General features: G+C 48.6%; 1 protein-coding gene across 4 annotated transcripts in view; it reads left to right on the top strand.

Annotated features, from left to right (window-relative positions):
- The window catches only part of LOC144608467 (uncharacterized), a 99,350-nt gene that overhangs the window by 54,158 nt on the left and 28,250 nt on the right, over positions 1–16,942 (top strand). For 3 of the 4 annotated variants that reach the window (XM_078426252.1, XM_078426249.1, XM_078426250.1), the window contains 7 exons: positions 4,579–4,718; positions 6,072–6,247; positions 7,579–7,769; positions 8,278–8,365; positions 10,476–10,622; positions 11,197–11,369; positions 12,423–12,604. In XM_078426252.1, the coding sequence (XP_078282378.1) occupies positions 4,579–4,718; positions 6,072–6,247; positions 7,579–7,769; positions 8,278–8,365; positions 10,476–10,622; positions 11,197–11,369; positions 12,423–12,604 (1,097 nt within the window). The remainder of the gene's footprint in view (positions 1–4,578; positions 4,719–6,071; positions 6,248–7,578; positions 7,770–8,277; positions 8,366–10,475; positions 10,623–11,196; positions 11,370–12,422; positions 12,605–16,942) is intronic. The other variant, XM_078426251.1, reaches the window with a different exon arrangement.

Here is a 16,942-nt window from a genome sequence, read left to right as displayed (position 1 = left end):
GCCCGCCGACAGTTCAGCCAGACGCCACCAGAGGTCGCTGGTGGTCGGCCCAAGCAGCACCACCTCCAATACCGCTGGAGACCACCGGAGGTCGCTGGTGGGCATCCCAGTCTGCACCACCACCGGACACCAGCAAAAGTGGCTGGTGCTATTATCACCGTCGTTGGGGACCGAACGCCAAGCAATGTCGCCTACCCTGTGCCTTTCCGGGAAACGCAAGGGCCGGCCGTCAGTGATCCCTTCGGCGGCCGGCCAGATCCATCGTGTGTTCGCCCGGGATCGCCGCACCGGGGGTCGGTTCCTCGTCGACACTGGAGCAGAGGTGAGCGTCCTACCTCCTTCCACCGCCGATATCCATACGGGCAAACGCGGCCCCCTCCTCACTGCGGCGAACGGTAGCCCCATCAACACTTACGGGGTCTGCCAGCTCGCCCTTAACTTCGGTGACAGCTGGTTCACGTGGCGTTTCATCATTGCAGATGTTTCCCAGCCGCTGCTGGGCGCCGACTTCCTGCGGGCGCATTCTATGCTCGTGGATGTCAGGCGGCAGCGCCTGGTGCACTCCAGCACGCTGAGGCCGGTCTCCCCCAACGTCGCACACCTGTCGTCCGTGGATGCGACGTACGCGCGCATCCTGGCGGACTTCCCGGACATTGTGGAAACCCACTTCTCCTCCTCCGCTCCCAAGCACGGGGTGCAACATCACATCCCCACCACCGGGCCACCCGTGCACGCCCGAGCGCGGCGTCTCGCTCCAGACAAGCTCTGTCTAGCTCGAGAGGAGTTTCGTCAGATGGAGTCAATGGGCATCGTGCGCCCCTCCGATAGCCCGTGGGCGTCACCACTCCACTTGGTCCCCAAGGCGGACGGGGGTTGGCGACCGTGCGGGGACTATCGGCGCTTAAATGACGCGACCGTTCCCGACAGATACCCGGTTCCGCACATCCAGGACTTTAATGCCCACCTGGCCGGAGCATCCGTGTTCTCCAAGGTGGACCTTGTGCGCGGATATAATCAAATCCCGGTCCACCCCGATGACATCCCCAAGACTGCCATCATCACCCCGTTCGGCCTATTCGAGTTCCTACGGATGCCATTCGGGTTGAAGAACGCCGCACAGGCCTTCCAACGGCTTATGGACTGTGTGTGCCGTGGCCTAGAATTCGTCTTTGTGTACTTGGACGACGTACTCGTGGCCAGCCGCTCGAGGCAGGAGCACTGCACCCACCTCCGCCAGCTGTGTAAACGCCTCAGCGAGTACGGTTTGTCCATCAATACTTCCAAGTGCCGTTTTGGGGTGACGGCCATCGATTTCCTCGGCCATCGGGTGACCCCACAAGGGGTGGTACCTCTTCCGGACAGGGTCGAAGCTGTCCGCCGTTTCCCCCGACCGACCACTGTCAAGGGCCTGCAGGAATTCGCTGGGATGGTCTCGTTCTATCACCGCTTCCTGCCGTCGGTAGCCCGAACTATGCGCCCACTCTTCCACCTCATGGCTGGTCGCCGCAAGGAGGTCGAGTGGGACGACGAAGCAGGAGCGGCCTTTGAGCAGGCTAAGGAGGCCCTGGCCAGGGCCACGATGCTCGTCCATCCTAAGGAGGATGCCCCAACCGCCCTGACCGTGGACGCTTCGGAGGTGGCGGTCGGCGCGGTGCTAGAGCAGCACATCGACGGGTGTTGGCGGCCACTCGCCTTCTTTAGCAGGCACCTCAGCGGGGCCCAACGGCATTACAGCGCGTTCGACCGGGAGCTCCTCGCCCTCTACCTCGCGGTACGCCACTTTCGGTACTTCCTAGAGGGGAGACCCTTCACCGCGTTCACAGACCACAAGCCACTCACCTTTCGGATCCGTGGTCTGCGCGGCAACAGAGACAATTGGCTTATGTGTCGGAATACACCACCTCAATTCGGTTCGTGGAGGGAAAAAACAACAGGGTGGCCGACGCCCTGTCTAGACCCGTGATCCACGCCGTCCTACAAATGGCCGGGGGGATCGACTATTCCGCCCTAGCAGCCGCACAGCTGGGGGACGAGGAGATGGCCACCTATCGTACAGCCGTGTCCGGCCTGCAGCTGGAGGACATTGTCTGTGGCCCCGGGGATACAACACTGTTGTGCGACACCTCCACTGGCCTGCCGCGGCCCATCGTCCCTGTCGTCTGGCATCGCAGGGTATTCGAGGTGCTCCACGGGCTGTCTCACCCCTCCATTCGGGCGACGGTGGCCCTTGTCTCCTCCCGTTTCATGTGGCACGGGCTGCGTAAGCAGGTCGCACACTGGGCACGCACCTGCATCCCGTGCCAAACTTCAAAAATCCAGCGACACGTGCGTGCTCCTCTGCACGAGTTTCGTGTCCCTCGGCAGCGCTTCGACCACATTCATGTGGACATCGTGGGGCCGCTGCCGCCGTCCTGGGGCATGACCCACCTCTTCACTGTGGTAGATCGCTTCACGCGGTGGCCGGAGGCCATTCCGCTGGCAGACACCTCGACGGCCACCTGCGCGCGGGCCTTGGCGGCGCACTGGATCGCCCGGTTCGGGGTGCCACTGGACATTACATCCGACCAGGGGCCACAGTTCACTTCGGAACTGTGGTCGGCCATGGCAAGACTCTTGGGTGTCAGCCTACACCACACTACGGCGTACCATCCACAATCGAACGGGTTGGTGGAACGCTTTCACCGCCAGCTGAAAGCTGCCCTGAAGGCTCGGCTCACGGGCCCAGACTGGGTGGACGCCCTGCCGTGGGTTTTGCTGGGGATCCGCACCGCACCCAAGGAGGACTTGGCCTCCTCCTCCGCCGAGTTGGTGTACGGGGCCCCCTTGACGGTTCCCGGGGAGTTCATCCCACCAGCGCAGGGTCGAGTGGAGCAGCCTTCTGACGCCCTGCATCGTCTTCGGCAGACGGTGGGCAGGCTGGCACCTGTGCCCACGTCACGTCATGGGACCTGCCAGCCACACGTCCCTGCCGCTCTAGAGGACTGCCAGTTTGTGTTCCTGCGCAGGGACGCACACCGATCACTTCTCCAGCGGCCGTACGAGGGCCCCTTCCGGGTCCTGCAACACGGCTCGGCCACATTCGTTCTGGACATGGGGGGTCGCAGAGAGACTTTCGGTCGCACGGCTGAAGCCGGCACACGTGGACATTGATCGGCCGGTGCCGGTTGCGCAGCCCCGCCCGCGCGGTCGCCCCCCGTCCAAGCTACCCCCTCCAGTGTCTGCTACGACCCCTCCACCTGTCGGTCAGTCGCCGGTCCCTGCGCCGGTCCCTGCGCCGGTCATGGTGCGCACCCGGGCTGGTCGCCTCGTGCGCCCTCCTGTCCGTTTTGTACCTCCGGTTCTTGGGGGGGGGTCCTGTGGCGGATCAGGCCACTCCTTGGGTCAGCCCCTCGTTACGTGACGGACAGGCGTAAGGGGTTAAAGGTGAGACCAAGGGGAGGCGTGACTATCCCTGGGAGAACTACGCTGTGGGCAGGAGCTCACAGCATAATAAAAGAATCTTACTAAAAACTGCCTGGCGTCTTGCCTTTTCTCTGGCCTCCGCCAGGCCACTACACCTAAACAATATTACCACCTCCCTCTCACAGATCCCCCGGATGTATGGTGTGAGTCTGGGGCCTGTGTTGGGGAAAGTGGGAGTTATTTTCAGGTGAAACTGAACGGTGCTTCAGTTTTGGTCTCCTAATCTGAGGAAAGACATTCTAGCCTTAGAGGGAGTATAGAGAAAGTTCACCAGATTGATCCCTGGGATGGCAGGACTTTCATATGAAGAAAGACTGGATAGACTAGGCTTATACTCGCTGGAATTTAGAAGACTGAGGGGGGATCTTATAGAAACATATAAAATTCTTAAGGGATTGGAGAGGCTAGATGCGGGAAGATTGTTCCCGATGTTGGGGAAGTCCAGAACCAGGGGTCACAGCTTAAGGATAAGGGGGAAGTCTTTTAGGACCGAGATGAGAAAACATTTCTTCACACAGAGAGTGGTGAGTCCGTGGAATTCTCTGCCACAGAAGGTAGTTGAGGCCAGTTCATTGGCTATATTTAAGAGGGAGTTAGATGTGGCCCTTGTGGCTAAAGGGATCAGGGGGTAAGGAGAGAAGGCAGGTACAGGTTACTGAGCTGGATGATCAGCCATGATCATATTGAATGGCGGTGCAGGCTCGAAGGGCCGAATGGCTTACTCCTGCACCTATTTTCTATGTTTCTATGTGCTGGGATGGTATTGGGCAGTGCTTTTTCTCTTGTAAATTGAACGGTGTCGATATACATATCATTCCTTGCTGTTGGTGTCTGTGGCAGACCATTATTAGATCCTTAACATGTTTAAGGCTCTAAGCGCCTAATTTAATACATTAAAAAAAATAAAAAATAAACATTTTTTGCAATATGAAAAAATTCCAAATATTTGAAAATCTACTTTTTAATTTTTCCGAAGTGCTGGTTTGCTGTACTGATGAGTACTATCACTAAAAAGCACCAATGTAGCTAGCATGCACCAGAAGCCAGGACATTCTAAACTCCACCCTGTCTTTGATGACGAGAAAAAATCTATTCTGATATCTGCTTTCTTTGTAGTTTCCGCTGCAGGAAGAATATTTCGTTGAAAGAAGACTCATTTTTGGAGCCGAATAGATCTCTGGTATCACCTGAGTCCACAAAACATCTGGCGAACACTATGAGCTGGGCAGATGTGGAGATCTCAGTGAATGGGAAAGGTACACATTCTTCCAAGCTGCCAGGAAAGTTTACCTCCAGATTATTGTATGATAATGACCCTGGGTGATCAGGGTGGGATGAGATGGGAAGGGTTGACCTACTTTGATGTTGCTGGGGAATGAGGTTGGGTGAGCTCTCTCTCTCTCTCTCTCTTTCTCTCTTCCTATCTCTGAATGCACAATACCCCAAATGTGTCTTTGGTTTCTACTGTCTTTCCAAAGTATTTATTTGCCCTGAAAATTTAAAAACTGCAGATGTTGGAAATTGAAAGTAAAAAACAGAGAGTGTTGGAAACACTCAGCAGGTCAGGCTGCATCTGTGGGAAGGGAAACAGAGTCAAAGTTTGGCTGAAGACTCTGTCAGAATGGGGAAGATGACGAAAGAAGGTTGTTCAGCAGCAAGTGGGTGAGTCTATTCTCATTAACAGCTCACGGTCATTACATTACATTGCCTGCCTTTGTCCTTTTAACTGACTCTTCTTCCCTCTTGTGGCGTATCCCCACACCTCCATGATTGAGCATGGCCATTCATTTCAAAAGGGTCTCTGTGCGGAGTTTGCACATTCTCCCAGTGCCAGTGGGGGTTTCCTCCAGGTGTTCCACTTTCCTCCCACCCACAAAAGATATGCCGATTGATTAGAAAATTAACAGGAGGCGCTGCCTCAAAAAGGCGTCAAATATCATCAAGGACCCACACCTACTCTGGACACGCTCTCATCTTGCTGCTTCTGTCGGGAAGAAGGTACACGAGCCTGAAAACCGCGACCTCCATGTTCAAGAACATCTTCCCAGCAACCACCAGGCTCTTGAACAGTACACAACCGATCAGCAACTATGATTTGCTTTGGATTTTCTTTGGTTGCACTCTGTACTTTGCGTTTGCACTTTTATTGGCTGGTTACTGAATTATATATTATTGATGATTGTATATATATTTTTGTGTTATTGGGACTTAATGATGCAGCAGGTAAGAATTCCATTGTTCCATTGCCAGTACATATGACAATTAAACACTCTTGCCCACTCTAAGTCGTTCCATGATGATATTATGTTCAGATTGGATGCATTGTTTCACCTGATTGATTTTGTTTTCTCTTTATGTTCTTCTAATCCTACCCATCGCTTGCTGTGACCATGTGTAGTTTTTTGTTGTGTTCTCCTATCTCAAAAGATATTCGCGAGGCCTGGATGACATTGCCCAGAAAATACTCCCTCCACTATCATGGCTCTCATTCTGCACATTTCTATGAGAAACTTGAAGTTTCATTACAATCTAGATCGAAGCCACAGCAGGACATCGTAACAGGAAACAGTGTCAATGTTCAGTTTACTCACCTGTTGAATCTGTTGCAGGAGCTGCTCAAACCTGTGCCACCAATGGATCACTGAGGCAGGATAAGCTCATGGAGCAGTCTCTTTGGTCCCTGTTGCCTTCTGAGAGCCATTATAGGCAGACAATGGAAAGCATTAAGAGCTTGCATTCGGGGGACCGCAGTGTACGGCACGCACCAAGCAATTCTTTCAGCAAGGTACAACTGTGGAAACAAAACCAAGACGTAGAAGCCAAGAACTGCAGATGTTGGTTGATTTTTTTAAAAAAGACGCCGTGCTGGAGTAACTCAGTGGGTCATGCAGCATCTCCAGAGGATAGGTCCCCTCTCCAGAATGATTGTAGTAGGGGAGAGAAAGCTGTAAAAGAGAGATAGGTGCAGGACAAAGCCTGGCAAGTGATAGGTGGATACATGTGAGGAGGGTGGGTGGTTGATTGGCATATGGGTGGACAAAAGCCAGAGATGAAAATAAGGCAAAAAGCTCTAAGATAGGGGAGAAGAGGCACGAAATGTGAAGCCAGAGGAAGGGATATAAGTGGACAGGGGAGGGGGAACAGTGGATGGGGGGGGGGGGAGGAAAGGGGACAGGATAATGGGAGAAATGCACATGCATCCAGGTGGGGCATGGGTAAGAGAGGGGTGGGGGGGGGGGGCGCGGGTGAAGCAACGTTGCTGCTTCTTTAGATATGTGGAGAACCCAAAATTGCCTGAATTGGTCACTTGAAATGTCCTGACAAGTCAATATAGTCATTGGCAACGTGGTATTAATAATGATGGAGGTCATAATTTTTAATGATGAGCTGGCACCAACTAGAAGATGATTGCAAAGGACAACATAGCTCAGCAGAAGGGTATGTAGTCTATAGCTAAGCAGTGCAGGATTGCACATTCTTTCAGGAGGGAGAGATGCCCTGATAACATTGGGCATTTTCTTGAACACAGCTAGTGTTGAGGAAATGGGGAGGAGAAATGTAAACAACACTAAATAGGTGATCAGTGATTAAAACTGAAGACTCCCGTGTTCAATTGGGGATGGCTATTGGAAGATTGGTGTTGGAGGTACAAACTGAGTGGTGAGTGTAAAAGGAAATATTTTCAATTGGATCATTAGTGCACTGAATGTTTCACCTCTAAGTATACGAAAATTAAAAGGAATTTGATAAATATTTAAAGGATAAATATTAAAGAAAAGAGAATGAGGTTGAAATAGACAGCTCCACTTGAACAACTGGCATCCCTGCAGGATTCATTGGCTGAAAAACCTCCAACAGTTGGAGCCAGTTTTTTAGACCAAGTGTTCATGCAGTCTCACAATTTGTTTATAGCACTCCTCTGACATTCCTTGGGAACCTTTGTACATTCAAGGTGTTATATCAATTCCATTTGGTGTTGTACTGATTCATTTAATGATAGTACACATGGAGTAAGTGAGACTCGTGATGTTAGCATTACCACAGTGCCTAAGTACGTGTAGATTGGGACTCTTGGGTGTCGAGGATTTTACATTTGGTTTTGTATTTTTGTTTCAGTGGGAGGAAATGGGGAGGCCCTTCTTCGGGAATCGGGACACGTTCAGCCGCTTTACCCTGGAGATGGCTCACCAATACCTGAAGGAAGAGGATCTTCGAGCCAGGCACCAGTCGGCTCTGTTCCGATTGAGGGAGAAAGCACTGAAGGAGAAAACCAAGGCTGAGCTGGCCTGGCTCGAGCAGCAGAAAACGTGAGCCCTTTTTTCAGGTTTTCTAATGCAAGTTTTAGAGGAGAAAGGTAAATACGAACACGGTGCTGGAACAAGAGATGGCAATTTGGCCCATCGAGCACAGCGTCACATAGCTCCACAGCACAGAAAGAGGCCCTTCGGTCTATCTTGTCAAAGCCCACCAAGTTGGAAAATTGTGCTAGCCCCATTTGCCTGCATTTGACCTGTATCCCTCTAAACTCTTCCTGTTGATTTATCTGTCCAAATATCACAGGGAGAGGGATAGGTGATGGAGCAGCGAGTTTGTCAGGGAAAGCGACCATTGAGGCAGAATAATGCACCTTTCATAGAGCAAGAATGGTTTGGCTGCAGTCCAGCAGGAAGAGGAAAATATCTTTATTTTCTCCGATGTAGGCTGTCAGACTATATACGACAGGTATAATAGGGAGACATTATCATTCATGGATGCAGATTATGAAATATTTTAAACATGACTCCTCTATTTTCATTGAATTGATAAATTCCACAGACATCTCTTGGACAAAGGGCAAGATGACAAAAGGCCTGCTATCATCAGGAAGCAGCGAGAAGTTTTACTGAAGCTACAGAAGGAAAAGGTGAGGAATCCTGACGTGTATTCCCTGTCCAAGACCTTCACATCCGTTTCATCCTCCTGACCCATCACTTCACTTTACCCCTCAGTCTTCCACCATCAATCCACATTCTTTCAATATCTTTTTCACTCCACTTACCAGTGTAGCCATTCTTGTCCCTTGTAAACACCCCTCCCTTTCTTGCCCTCTTGTCCCCTGATGTCCCCTCCACATTAACCCTCACAATTGTGCCTATTTTGCCCCACTCACACCAATAGACAATAGGTGCAGGAGTAGGCCATTCGGCCCTTCGAGCCAGCACCGCCATTCAATGTGATCATGGCTGATCATTCTCAATCAGTACCCCGTTCCTGCCTTCTCCCCATACCCTCTGACTCCGCTATCCTTAAGAGCTCTATCTAGCTCTCTCTTTAATGCATTCAGAGAATTGCCCTCCACTGCCTTCTGAGGCAGAGAATTCCACAGATTTACAACTCTCTGACTGAATTTTTTTTCCTCATCTCCGTTCTAAATGGCCTACCCCTTATTCTTAAACTGTGGCCCCTGGTTCTGGACTCCCCCAACATTGGGAACATGTTTCCTGCCTCTAACGTGTCCAACCCCTTAATAATCTTGTACGTTTCGATAAGATCCCCTCTCATCCTTTCCAAATTCCAGTGTATACAAACCTAGTCGCTCCAGTCTTTCGACATATAACAGTCCCGCCATTCCGGGAATTAACCTAGTAAACCTACGCTGCACGCCCTCAATAGCAAGAATATCCTTCCTCAAATTTGGAGACCAAAACTGCACACAGTACTCCAGGTGCGGTCTCACCAGGGCCCTGTACAACTGCAGAAGGACCTCATTGCCCCGTCATCTCCCTGCTCCTTTTAACCTCACTCTTTTTTGCCCTTGCCTCTTCCACAACACTCAACCCATTGCCTTAAATGCTCACATCTTTGTCCATGTGCACATTTTGCCCCCATTCCTCCTTTTATTTTTAATGGCAACCCATTTCAACCTCCCTTCTCCTCTTTTGATCTTCTCAGTGCTGACCACATTGATTCTGGGAAGCTGTAGATATTGTCTCTGCATTAATGTGATCGTTGATAAAGCTCCCATGACCGATGGCATGACCTATGAAAGGGTTTGTGAATTTGATTGTTGGTCTGATTTACTGTGGGAACTGAGAATGGATATCCAGTGTAAAATGCTGAGGAGCTCCGGCATTGGCGGAGCTGAGACTGGGAGTCGCTACAAGAGCTCAGCCACCATGTTTGGGACTTGGTATATCGCCCCATGTCCAGCTGCCACCTGCCAGTAAATACTCTTGATGCTCGGAATGACCTTGCTGTCAACCCTGATCTGTTGGGCAGCGTTCGTGTGCTTGAGCCAGCATGTGGTGGCTTCTGAAACTGCAGTGCTGCGGGATGCTTCACTCTGGTTCATGCCGGGATCAAATCAGCCAGAGCTGTGTCGACTCCATGAAATCCCACGAGATTCGAAGACATGATGTGGAGAGTATGCTGAAGGTTTCTCCCTGACCTCGGTGCCCATCACCATCTCACTACCACCTTGTTTATCTTCTCCCTTTACCATCAGTAAGCTGACAACCTGGTCAATATCACTTAGTTTGTCGGAGCTTGTTGGGAAATGGTTTTCTGCTACAGTTTTGTCACCCGAGGAGTGAATATGATTTGGAGATATTCCATGAGCTGAAGTGTTTTTGCGACTGTATGCATCAGGACAGCATCCTGGCATCTATATTTAATAAAAAAGATTTTCACCTTTTTGGATTTAAAAAAATATTTCCAAAAGATGACTAAGGTTTAAAAAGTAAAAATTATTAATTAAATTGGGCCTCAGACTCTTAAACAGCTTCTCGGACGGCCGATCTGCCATAGATGCCAAGGAATGATATGCGTACTGGCACCTCTTTGTCTATTTAAAAAAAGCACTGATGCGCTGTAAAATGATGTCCTGAAGTGGTGAAAGGCACCACGTAAATCAAATATCTAAATTGTTTTGCTGGAATTGAAGAGACTGAGTGTCTTGTTGGATTTGGTGACTGAATTAAAGTCTAATTGCCTTGCTACCTGCACTGGTTTAATAAACCCATTCCTTTTTCCAGGAGGAGATCAGGCACCTCCAGAGTGCCTCTCGGGTTGCCCACGAGGAGAGGAAACTCCTCCTCAAACAGCAGCAGGAGATCTTTAAGATTCACCAGTCAACGGTGAACCTGCAGCGGCAGCTGAGCTTATCTGCAACAGGCCCGTGGGTAAGAAGCCATAACATCACTTTCTGCAGACTCCACCTTGCCCCCTCACCTCTCAGCTCACATTCCAGCTCGCAACAAGTCCCTTTCATCCATTTCCCTCCATTGTATTGGCTCCCAGTTCGGCAATAATTTGTCTCGCCTTCCTTCCCCTTCGTGGGAAGAGACATTGGATAAGGTTCACATTGGGTTGGACTGTGGCGTTATGGAACAAGCTGAGGTGATGCTGTTCGAACAGTTTGAGTTTCTCAGTGACATGGGAAACATCTTGACTGCACCAGAGAATAACCAAGGGATGTGGGATGTGTGCAATGGTCAGGAAACATTCGGCGGAAAAGCTGATTGGCAACATTAACATTTGTACAAGTCAGCTCCTGCAATCGCAGGGGTGCTGTGGTAAACAAAAGTGTGGCAAACTATGCTTTAAATTGGATAGTTTTGTTGCTTCTGACAAGTGGGGGAAGCATACACCAGAAGTGGAAGTGACTGGGATTGCATTCCCAGTGCGTGGTCCTTGCACAGGGTTGTTGCTGGATCTCCTGGGCCATGACTACTCTGCTCTCTCGGTCTGGTTTAGTTTTCAGGAGTGAAGGACGCCTCGCCGCCCACAGCTGACGGTGAGCCCACACGTCTGGCTGGTCCTGAGCCTGACCCAGGTGTGGGGAGCTCTTCCCCTCGGTCGCTCTCGGGGAGTGAGGACGGTGCAGCCAGAGACCGACCAGAGGATGCGCACAGCAAGCTGGATGAAAGGTGAGTGTCCCATCAATATTTGCTGCTGCATCCCAAGCCAAGCTGAACAGTGCAAGGTCACAAAAATGTATCTCGGATCCTTGCACAGGAAGGTACAGAAGGCTAATCAGTTTCCAAGTCTCTCCAGCCGTTTTTAACATGGCTCCAAATTATAACGGCTCTCAAGCACTTTGAGTTTGCTGGTCTTAATGAGTGCCGATTAAATGCAAATCATGCATTCTCTCTCTGATCTGTTCCTTAACTCCAGCTGTGGCTTCACGTCTGTCACAGGCAAGGAAAAATACTTGCAATCTAGATTTTATATGTAGGAAAGAACTGCAAATGCTGGTTTAAATCAAAGGTAGACACAAAATGCTGGAGTAACTCAGCGGGACAGGCAGCATCTCTGGAGAGAGGGAATGGGTGACGTTTCGGGTCAAGACCCTTCTTCAGACTGATGTCGGGAGTGGGCAGGAAGGAGATAGAATGTAGTCGGAGACAGTAAGACTAGTGGGAGAACTGGGAAGGGGATGGAGAGAGAGGGAAAGCAAGGGCTATTTGAAGTTAGAGAAGTCAATGTTCATACCGCTGGGGTGTAAGCTGCCCAAGCGAAATATGAGGTGCTGTTCCTCCAATTTGCACTGGGCCTCACTCTTTTTTTATATATATATATATATATATATATATTCTTTTCACAGTGCTTTTAAATTAAAAAAACCCAAACAAGCCTTGGGCTGGTCATGGTGGGACCACGCGTGATGAGTCATAGTAAGGTGCCACCATTCCCACTGTTCCATCTAAATGAACACCATCCATTCTCCTGTCCCATCTGAGTGGGTAAAACGTTAATGGGGTATCAAAGTATCCTGTGAGTCAAGTAGAGTTGTCTTTTGAGGCTCAACCCCTTAATGCCTGAATGTCCTCTAGATTTGGTTGGGAGTTGAGGGAAATTGCCAATAGATAGGTGCAGGGACACTGAATCAGTGCCACATTGCAACTGACCAAATTCTACAGCAGCTCTGACTTGTGAATGACTGAACTGGGTGCGGGGGGGCTTCCTTTTGTGTTTAATAGGTTCCTTTTTCAAAGAGAGGAGGAGCTTGTGAGACGGCGGAAGCAGGCCATGGGCGTGCTGGCCTGGAAGAGACCTTTGGATAAAGAGGAACCGGTTGTTCACAGGACTGAGGCGGAGGCTTTGACCACCTGGAGTCCACGGATCAGGGAGCAGGTTCCAGACGCGTGGGATCCTTCCACAGGTATGCATCAGCTTAATTACTTTGTTGGACTTTTAATCTGATCTCTTGCAAGTTCTCCTCTCTTGTGCCTCAAGTCACGCCTCGGTCCTTTTCCCACCACACCAGCCCTGTAACTGCAACCCGGGCTGTCCTCCAGGAAGTGTGTGAAAGGGCTAAGGGTGATATTTATTCTCCTCTTTTTCTTCCCTTTCATGGAAAATAGCTCCTGCTGTTTTACAGCCCACCACCGATGACTCCAAACTCAAACACCACTGGCCATGAATGAGGGGACGATGCCCTTGTCCATGATCTGATGATGTACAAAGGAGAGAATTGCATGGTTTAAAAAATTGTACGCATAACCATAAAGTAGAATATAAAATGGTTTAGATTAATAACTCACTCCAGGTGGGGAGGTAGGACCCCCTCCCCCCCCCCCCCCCAACAAAAGATATCTATGGGAAGAACAGTGCAGCACAGGAACAGGCATTTGGCCATCAATGTCCATGTTGAACATGATGCAAAGATAAACTAATTTCCTCTGCCTACATACCTGTCGTATCCTCAGCCTGTGATCCATATCCCTGCATATCAATGTACCTGTCCAAAAGCCACATTCGTATCTGCCTCTACCACCATCCCTTGCAGTGCATTCCAGGCACCCACTACAGTGCGTTAAAGCACATCTCCTTTAAATCTTCCCCCTCACTTAAAGCTATGCCCTCGACTCTTTGATATTTGCACTCTAGGAAAAAGATTCTGACTGTCCACCTTATCTATGCCTCTAATTGTAGATGGGAAGATGCTTACGATACGATACGATAATACTTTATTGTCAGATCAAATTCTTCTTGCATCTCAGCAGCTCCACTCCAGCAACGTCAACAAAGACAAAGAATGTAAGACAAAAGACGAGGATACATATATTCACCATAACATTACAATCACAAATGACGACACATTCAAGACCCTTCAACGTACATTTGGCCTGGGATTAAGTTCTATGTTTAGTTTCAGGATTGACTGCTGCAAAAAAACTGCTTCAGTCTAACCTTATTAAATCTTGGTACCCTGTACCTCCGATTTAATGGTGGCAATTCGTATTCACTGTTCGGGGCATGGTAGGGGTCAGAGACAATGTTGTTGGCTAACCTTAGCCTTATTGTGGTAGGCTGATTCATAGAGTTTCTCAAGGGGTTGAGCGACAATCTTTGAGCAGATTTTCATTTGGTGGAGCAGTTTTGACTTTAAAGTGGTGGACAAACACTTGTACCATGTAGTATTACAATACCGAAGAACACTCATAATCACAGGAATAATGAACAAGAGAAGAATTTGTCTACTCGCCCCAAAGGACCTAAGGTGGCGGAGAAAATAAATTCTTTGTTTTGTCCTTTTGCAGACAGATTCAATGTGGTCTTTCCAGGATAGCAGATGGTCTAAAATCACACCCAAGTATTTAAATGAACACACCTGCTTGATTTTTTCATTATGGAAAAAAATACATCGTAATTTCTCAATATTGCGCACCGTAAATTGTGTTTTTTTAAAAAAAGACACTACTTGCATTATCCAAACACATTTTGCTCAATAAAACACAGATTAAATCCATAAATTGTGCTTTGAACTTCTGTCACTGTTGCAATGTGGGAAAGGCAGCAGAATGCATGAAACTACACAAGACAAGAACTACACAAGAAACTGCAGATGCTGGAATCTTGAGCAAACAACAAACTGCTGGGGGAACTCAGCGGGTCAGGCAGCATCTGCGGAGGGAATGGACTGACCATGTTTTGGGTCAGGACCCTTCTTCAGATTATGGAGTGGAACTTGAAGTCTTCAAATTCTGACACAGCTGAGACTGCTCCCATTGAACCTTGCAGGATACCAAGCCGAAAACCTGTTATGTTGCCGTTCAAAATGAACTATTCCTTTGCTCAACAGGAAAAGATGTGAAAGGAAGCAGGATAAACAGTGGCTTCCATATAATTAATCAACAAGAGTTTGATGATGCTTTCAATAAGTATCTTAAGCGGATGAGGGTAACTTACATTTTATTTTAATACTCTGAAGTCAGCTGGAGTGTAGTGCAAATAAATCAAAACTAATTGCTGCTAAACCGTCCAGTGATTTGTGTATTTGCCAATTGCTGCCAGCTATTATGGGTTTAGTAGGCAACAATATGCTTGGCATGTTTTCACATTGTTTATTAGGGACTGATCAGGGTCATTTTTCACTTGGATTGTCAGCAGGTTTGCTTCTCAATGAGAGATTAATTGAGGGAGACACAGGAACTGCAGATGCTGGAATCTTGAGCAAAACACAGAATGCTAGAGTAACTTAATGGGTCAGGCCGCATCTGTCGAGGGAATGTTTCAGTGATATTTTGGATCAGGATCCTTCTACAGACTGATTGTGATCGGGAGAGAAAGCCAGAAACGAGGTGAGGGGCAGGACGAAGCCCGGCAAGTTTAGATGGATACAGATGAGGGAGGGTTTTGAATGGCAGGTGGGTAGAGTAAGCGACAAAGGTAAGAGGTGAAAAGGAGACGGAAGGGTGTCAAATGAGGAGGGAGCAAGAGTGAAGTGTAATGCCTGAGGGAGGGATATAGGAGGAAAGGGACAAGGCTGAAAATATAGAGTGAAACAGGAAATGCTGGGAGGGGTCAGTAGATCGAGCAACATCTCTGGAACACGAATCATGGTTAAAGTTCTGGAATGAAGGACTTTGACCTGAAGCATGAACTGCTTTTCTCTTTCCACCGATGACCTGTTGAGTGTTTCCAGCATTTCCTGTTTTTATTTCTGATTTCCAGCTTCTACATTTAAAACATTTTTAATTGCTGGAAATTCAGGATGATCCTTGAGATTCATTAGTTCCCTAATTGCCTGTAATTGAACCACCAGGTGGCGCCAGCAATGGCTGCCTCGCCAACAGTCTGTCTGTCCTTTCCTTCTTTGTGTTTTAATAGTATGTGTTAAATGTATGTTTTTAGTGTTCTTTAGCTTGTTGATGTGGGGGTTGGGGAGGGGGAAGTGTTGGGGGACACTTTTTCTAATCTCTTACCTCGAAGGAGATGCGATTTATTCCTGTATCGTATCTCCTTCCCCACTGCGGCCTAACATCGTGGAGTTAGTGGCCTTTGCTGGAGACCGATTTCGAGAGCTCCATTGCTGGTGTCTACGGGACTTTAACATCATGGAGCCCTTTGCCAGGGATCGACCTTGGAGCTCCAACCGTGGGTGTTTGCGGATTTAACATCATGGTCAGAGACCGACTACGGGAACTCCAAGCAGCAGGAGTTTTGATCGCCCCGATGTGGGAGCTTCGATTGCCCTGACACAGGAGCTTCGAACACCGGCTGCTGGAGCTTCGATCGCCCTGATGTGGGAGCTTCAAACGCTGGCTGCGGAAGCTTCGATCGCCCTGACGGCGGGAGAATAAAGAGGAAGCAGATTGGACTTTTTTTGCCTTCCATCACAGTGAGGAATGTGGGGAATCTGCTGTGGTGGATGTTTTGTTAACTTTTACATAGTTGTGTGTCTTGTTGCTTTTTTTTTGTGTGGCTGTATGGTAATTCGCTTATCACGTGGTACCTTAATAGGCCCATGTGACAATAAAAGGCCTTTGAAACCGAAGATGTTTCAGAAGGGGTTTCTGTGACCATTAAAACAATTTGAGGAAAATTCCACTGATGCATTTAATTGGAAATTGAAAAAGTGCTTTAAGGAGAAAGAACATAACAAGGTATTGATGGAGTTAAATGAAGAGGTTGGAAGGAGATGCGTAGTGTCATACAGCATGGAAACGGGCCCTTCAGTCCAACTGATCGATGTCCACCAAGATGCCCCATAGAAGCTCGTACACTTCACCCAATGTCGGGCCCGTATTCCCATGAACTTTTCCTGCTTTTCATTCTGTCTCTCTGGAGATGAGCCCAGTGCTTAGTTGGCTTTTCTAATGTAAACTTGGATGGATATTTTTGATGATTTGTGCCCTTGCATCACTTTGTTCCTTCACTTCTTGTTACTCAAGGAATATGCAGCTTTCTTCTTCTCAAAATGTGACAGCTCCCATTTATCTCTGTTGAACTCCATTTACATGTATTTGTGGCTGTCAGTTTTTTATTATCAGCTAATGGGTTTTAGTGTCACTGCCGAAGTCAGAATTTATTGCCTACTATTAACTGCCTTTGAGAATTTCATGGTGAGATGCTGCTGTTCTTCCAATGAAAATACTCCCATTGCTTTTGAGGAGGGAGTTCCATGATTTAGAGGCAGTGACAATGAAGGGACAACAAGTACATTCTAGTCAAAGCAAAGATCAACCTACAGGGAACCAAGTGTTGGTGGAACTTA

Source organism: Rhinoraja longicauda, chromosome 31 (genome assembly GCF_053455715.1).
Source record: "Rhinoraja longicauda isolate Sanriku21f chromosome 31, sRhiLon1.1, whole genome shotgun sequence".
Classification (NCBI taxonomy): Eukaryota; Metazoa; Chordata; class Chondrichthyes; order Rajiformes; family Arhynchobatidae; genus Rhinoraja; species Rhinoraja longicauda.
Note: the sequence above shows the minus strand (reverse complement) of the source record. Positions and strands in the feature narration are given on the sequence as shown.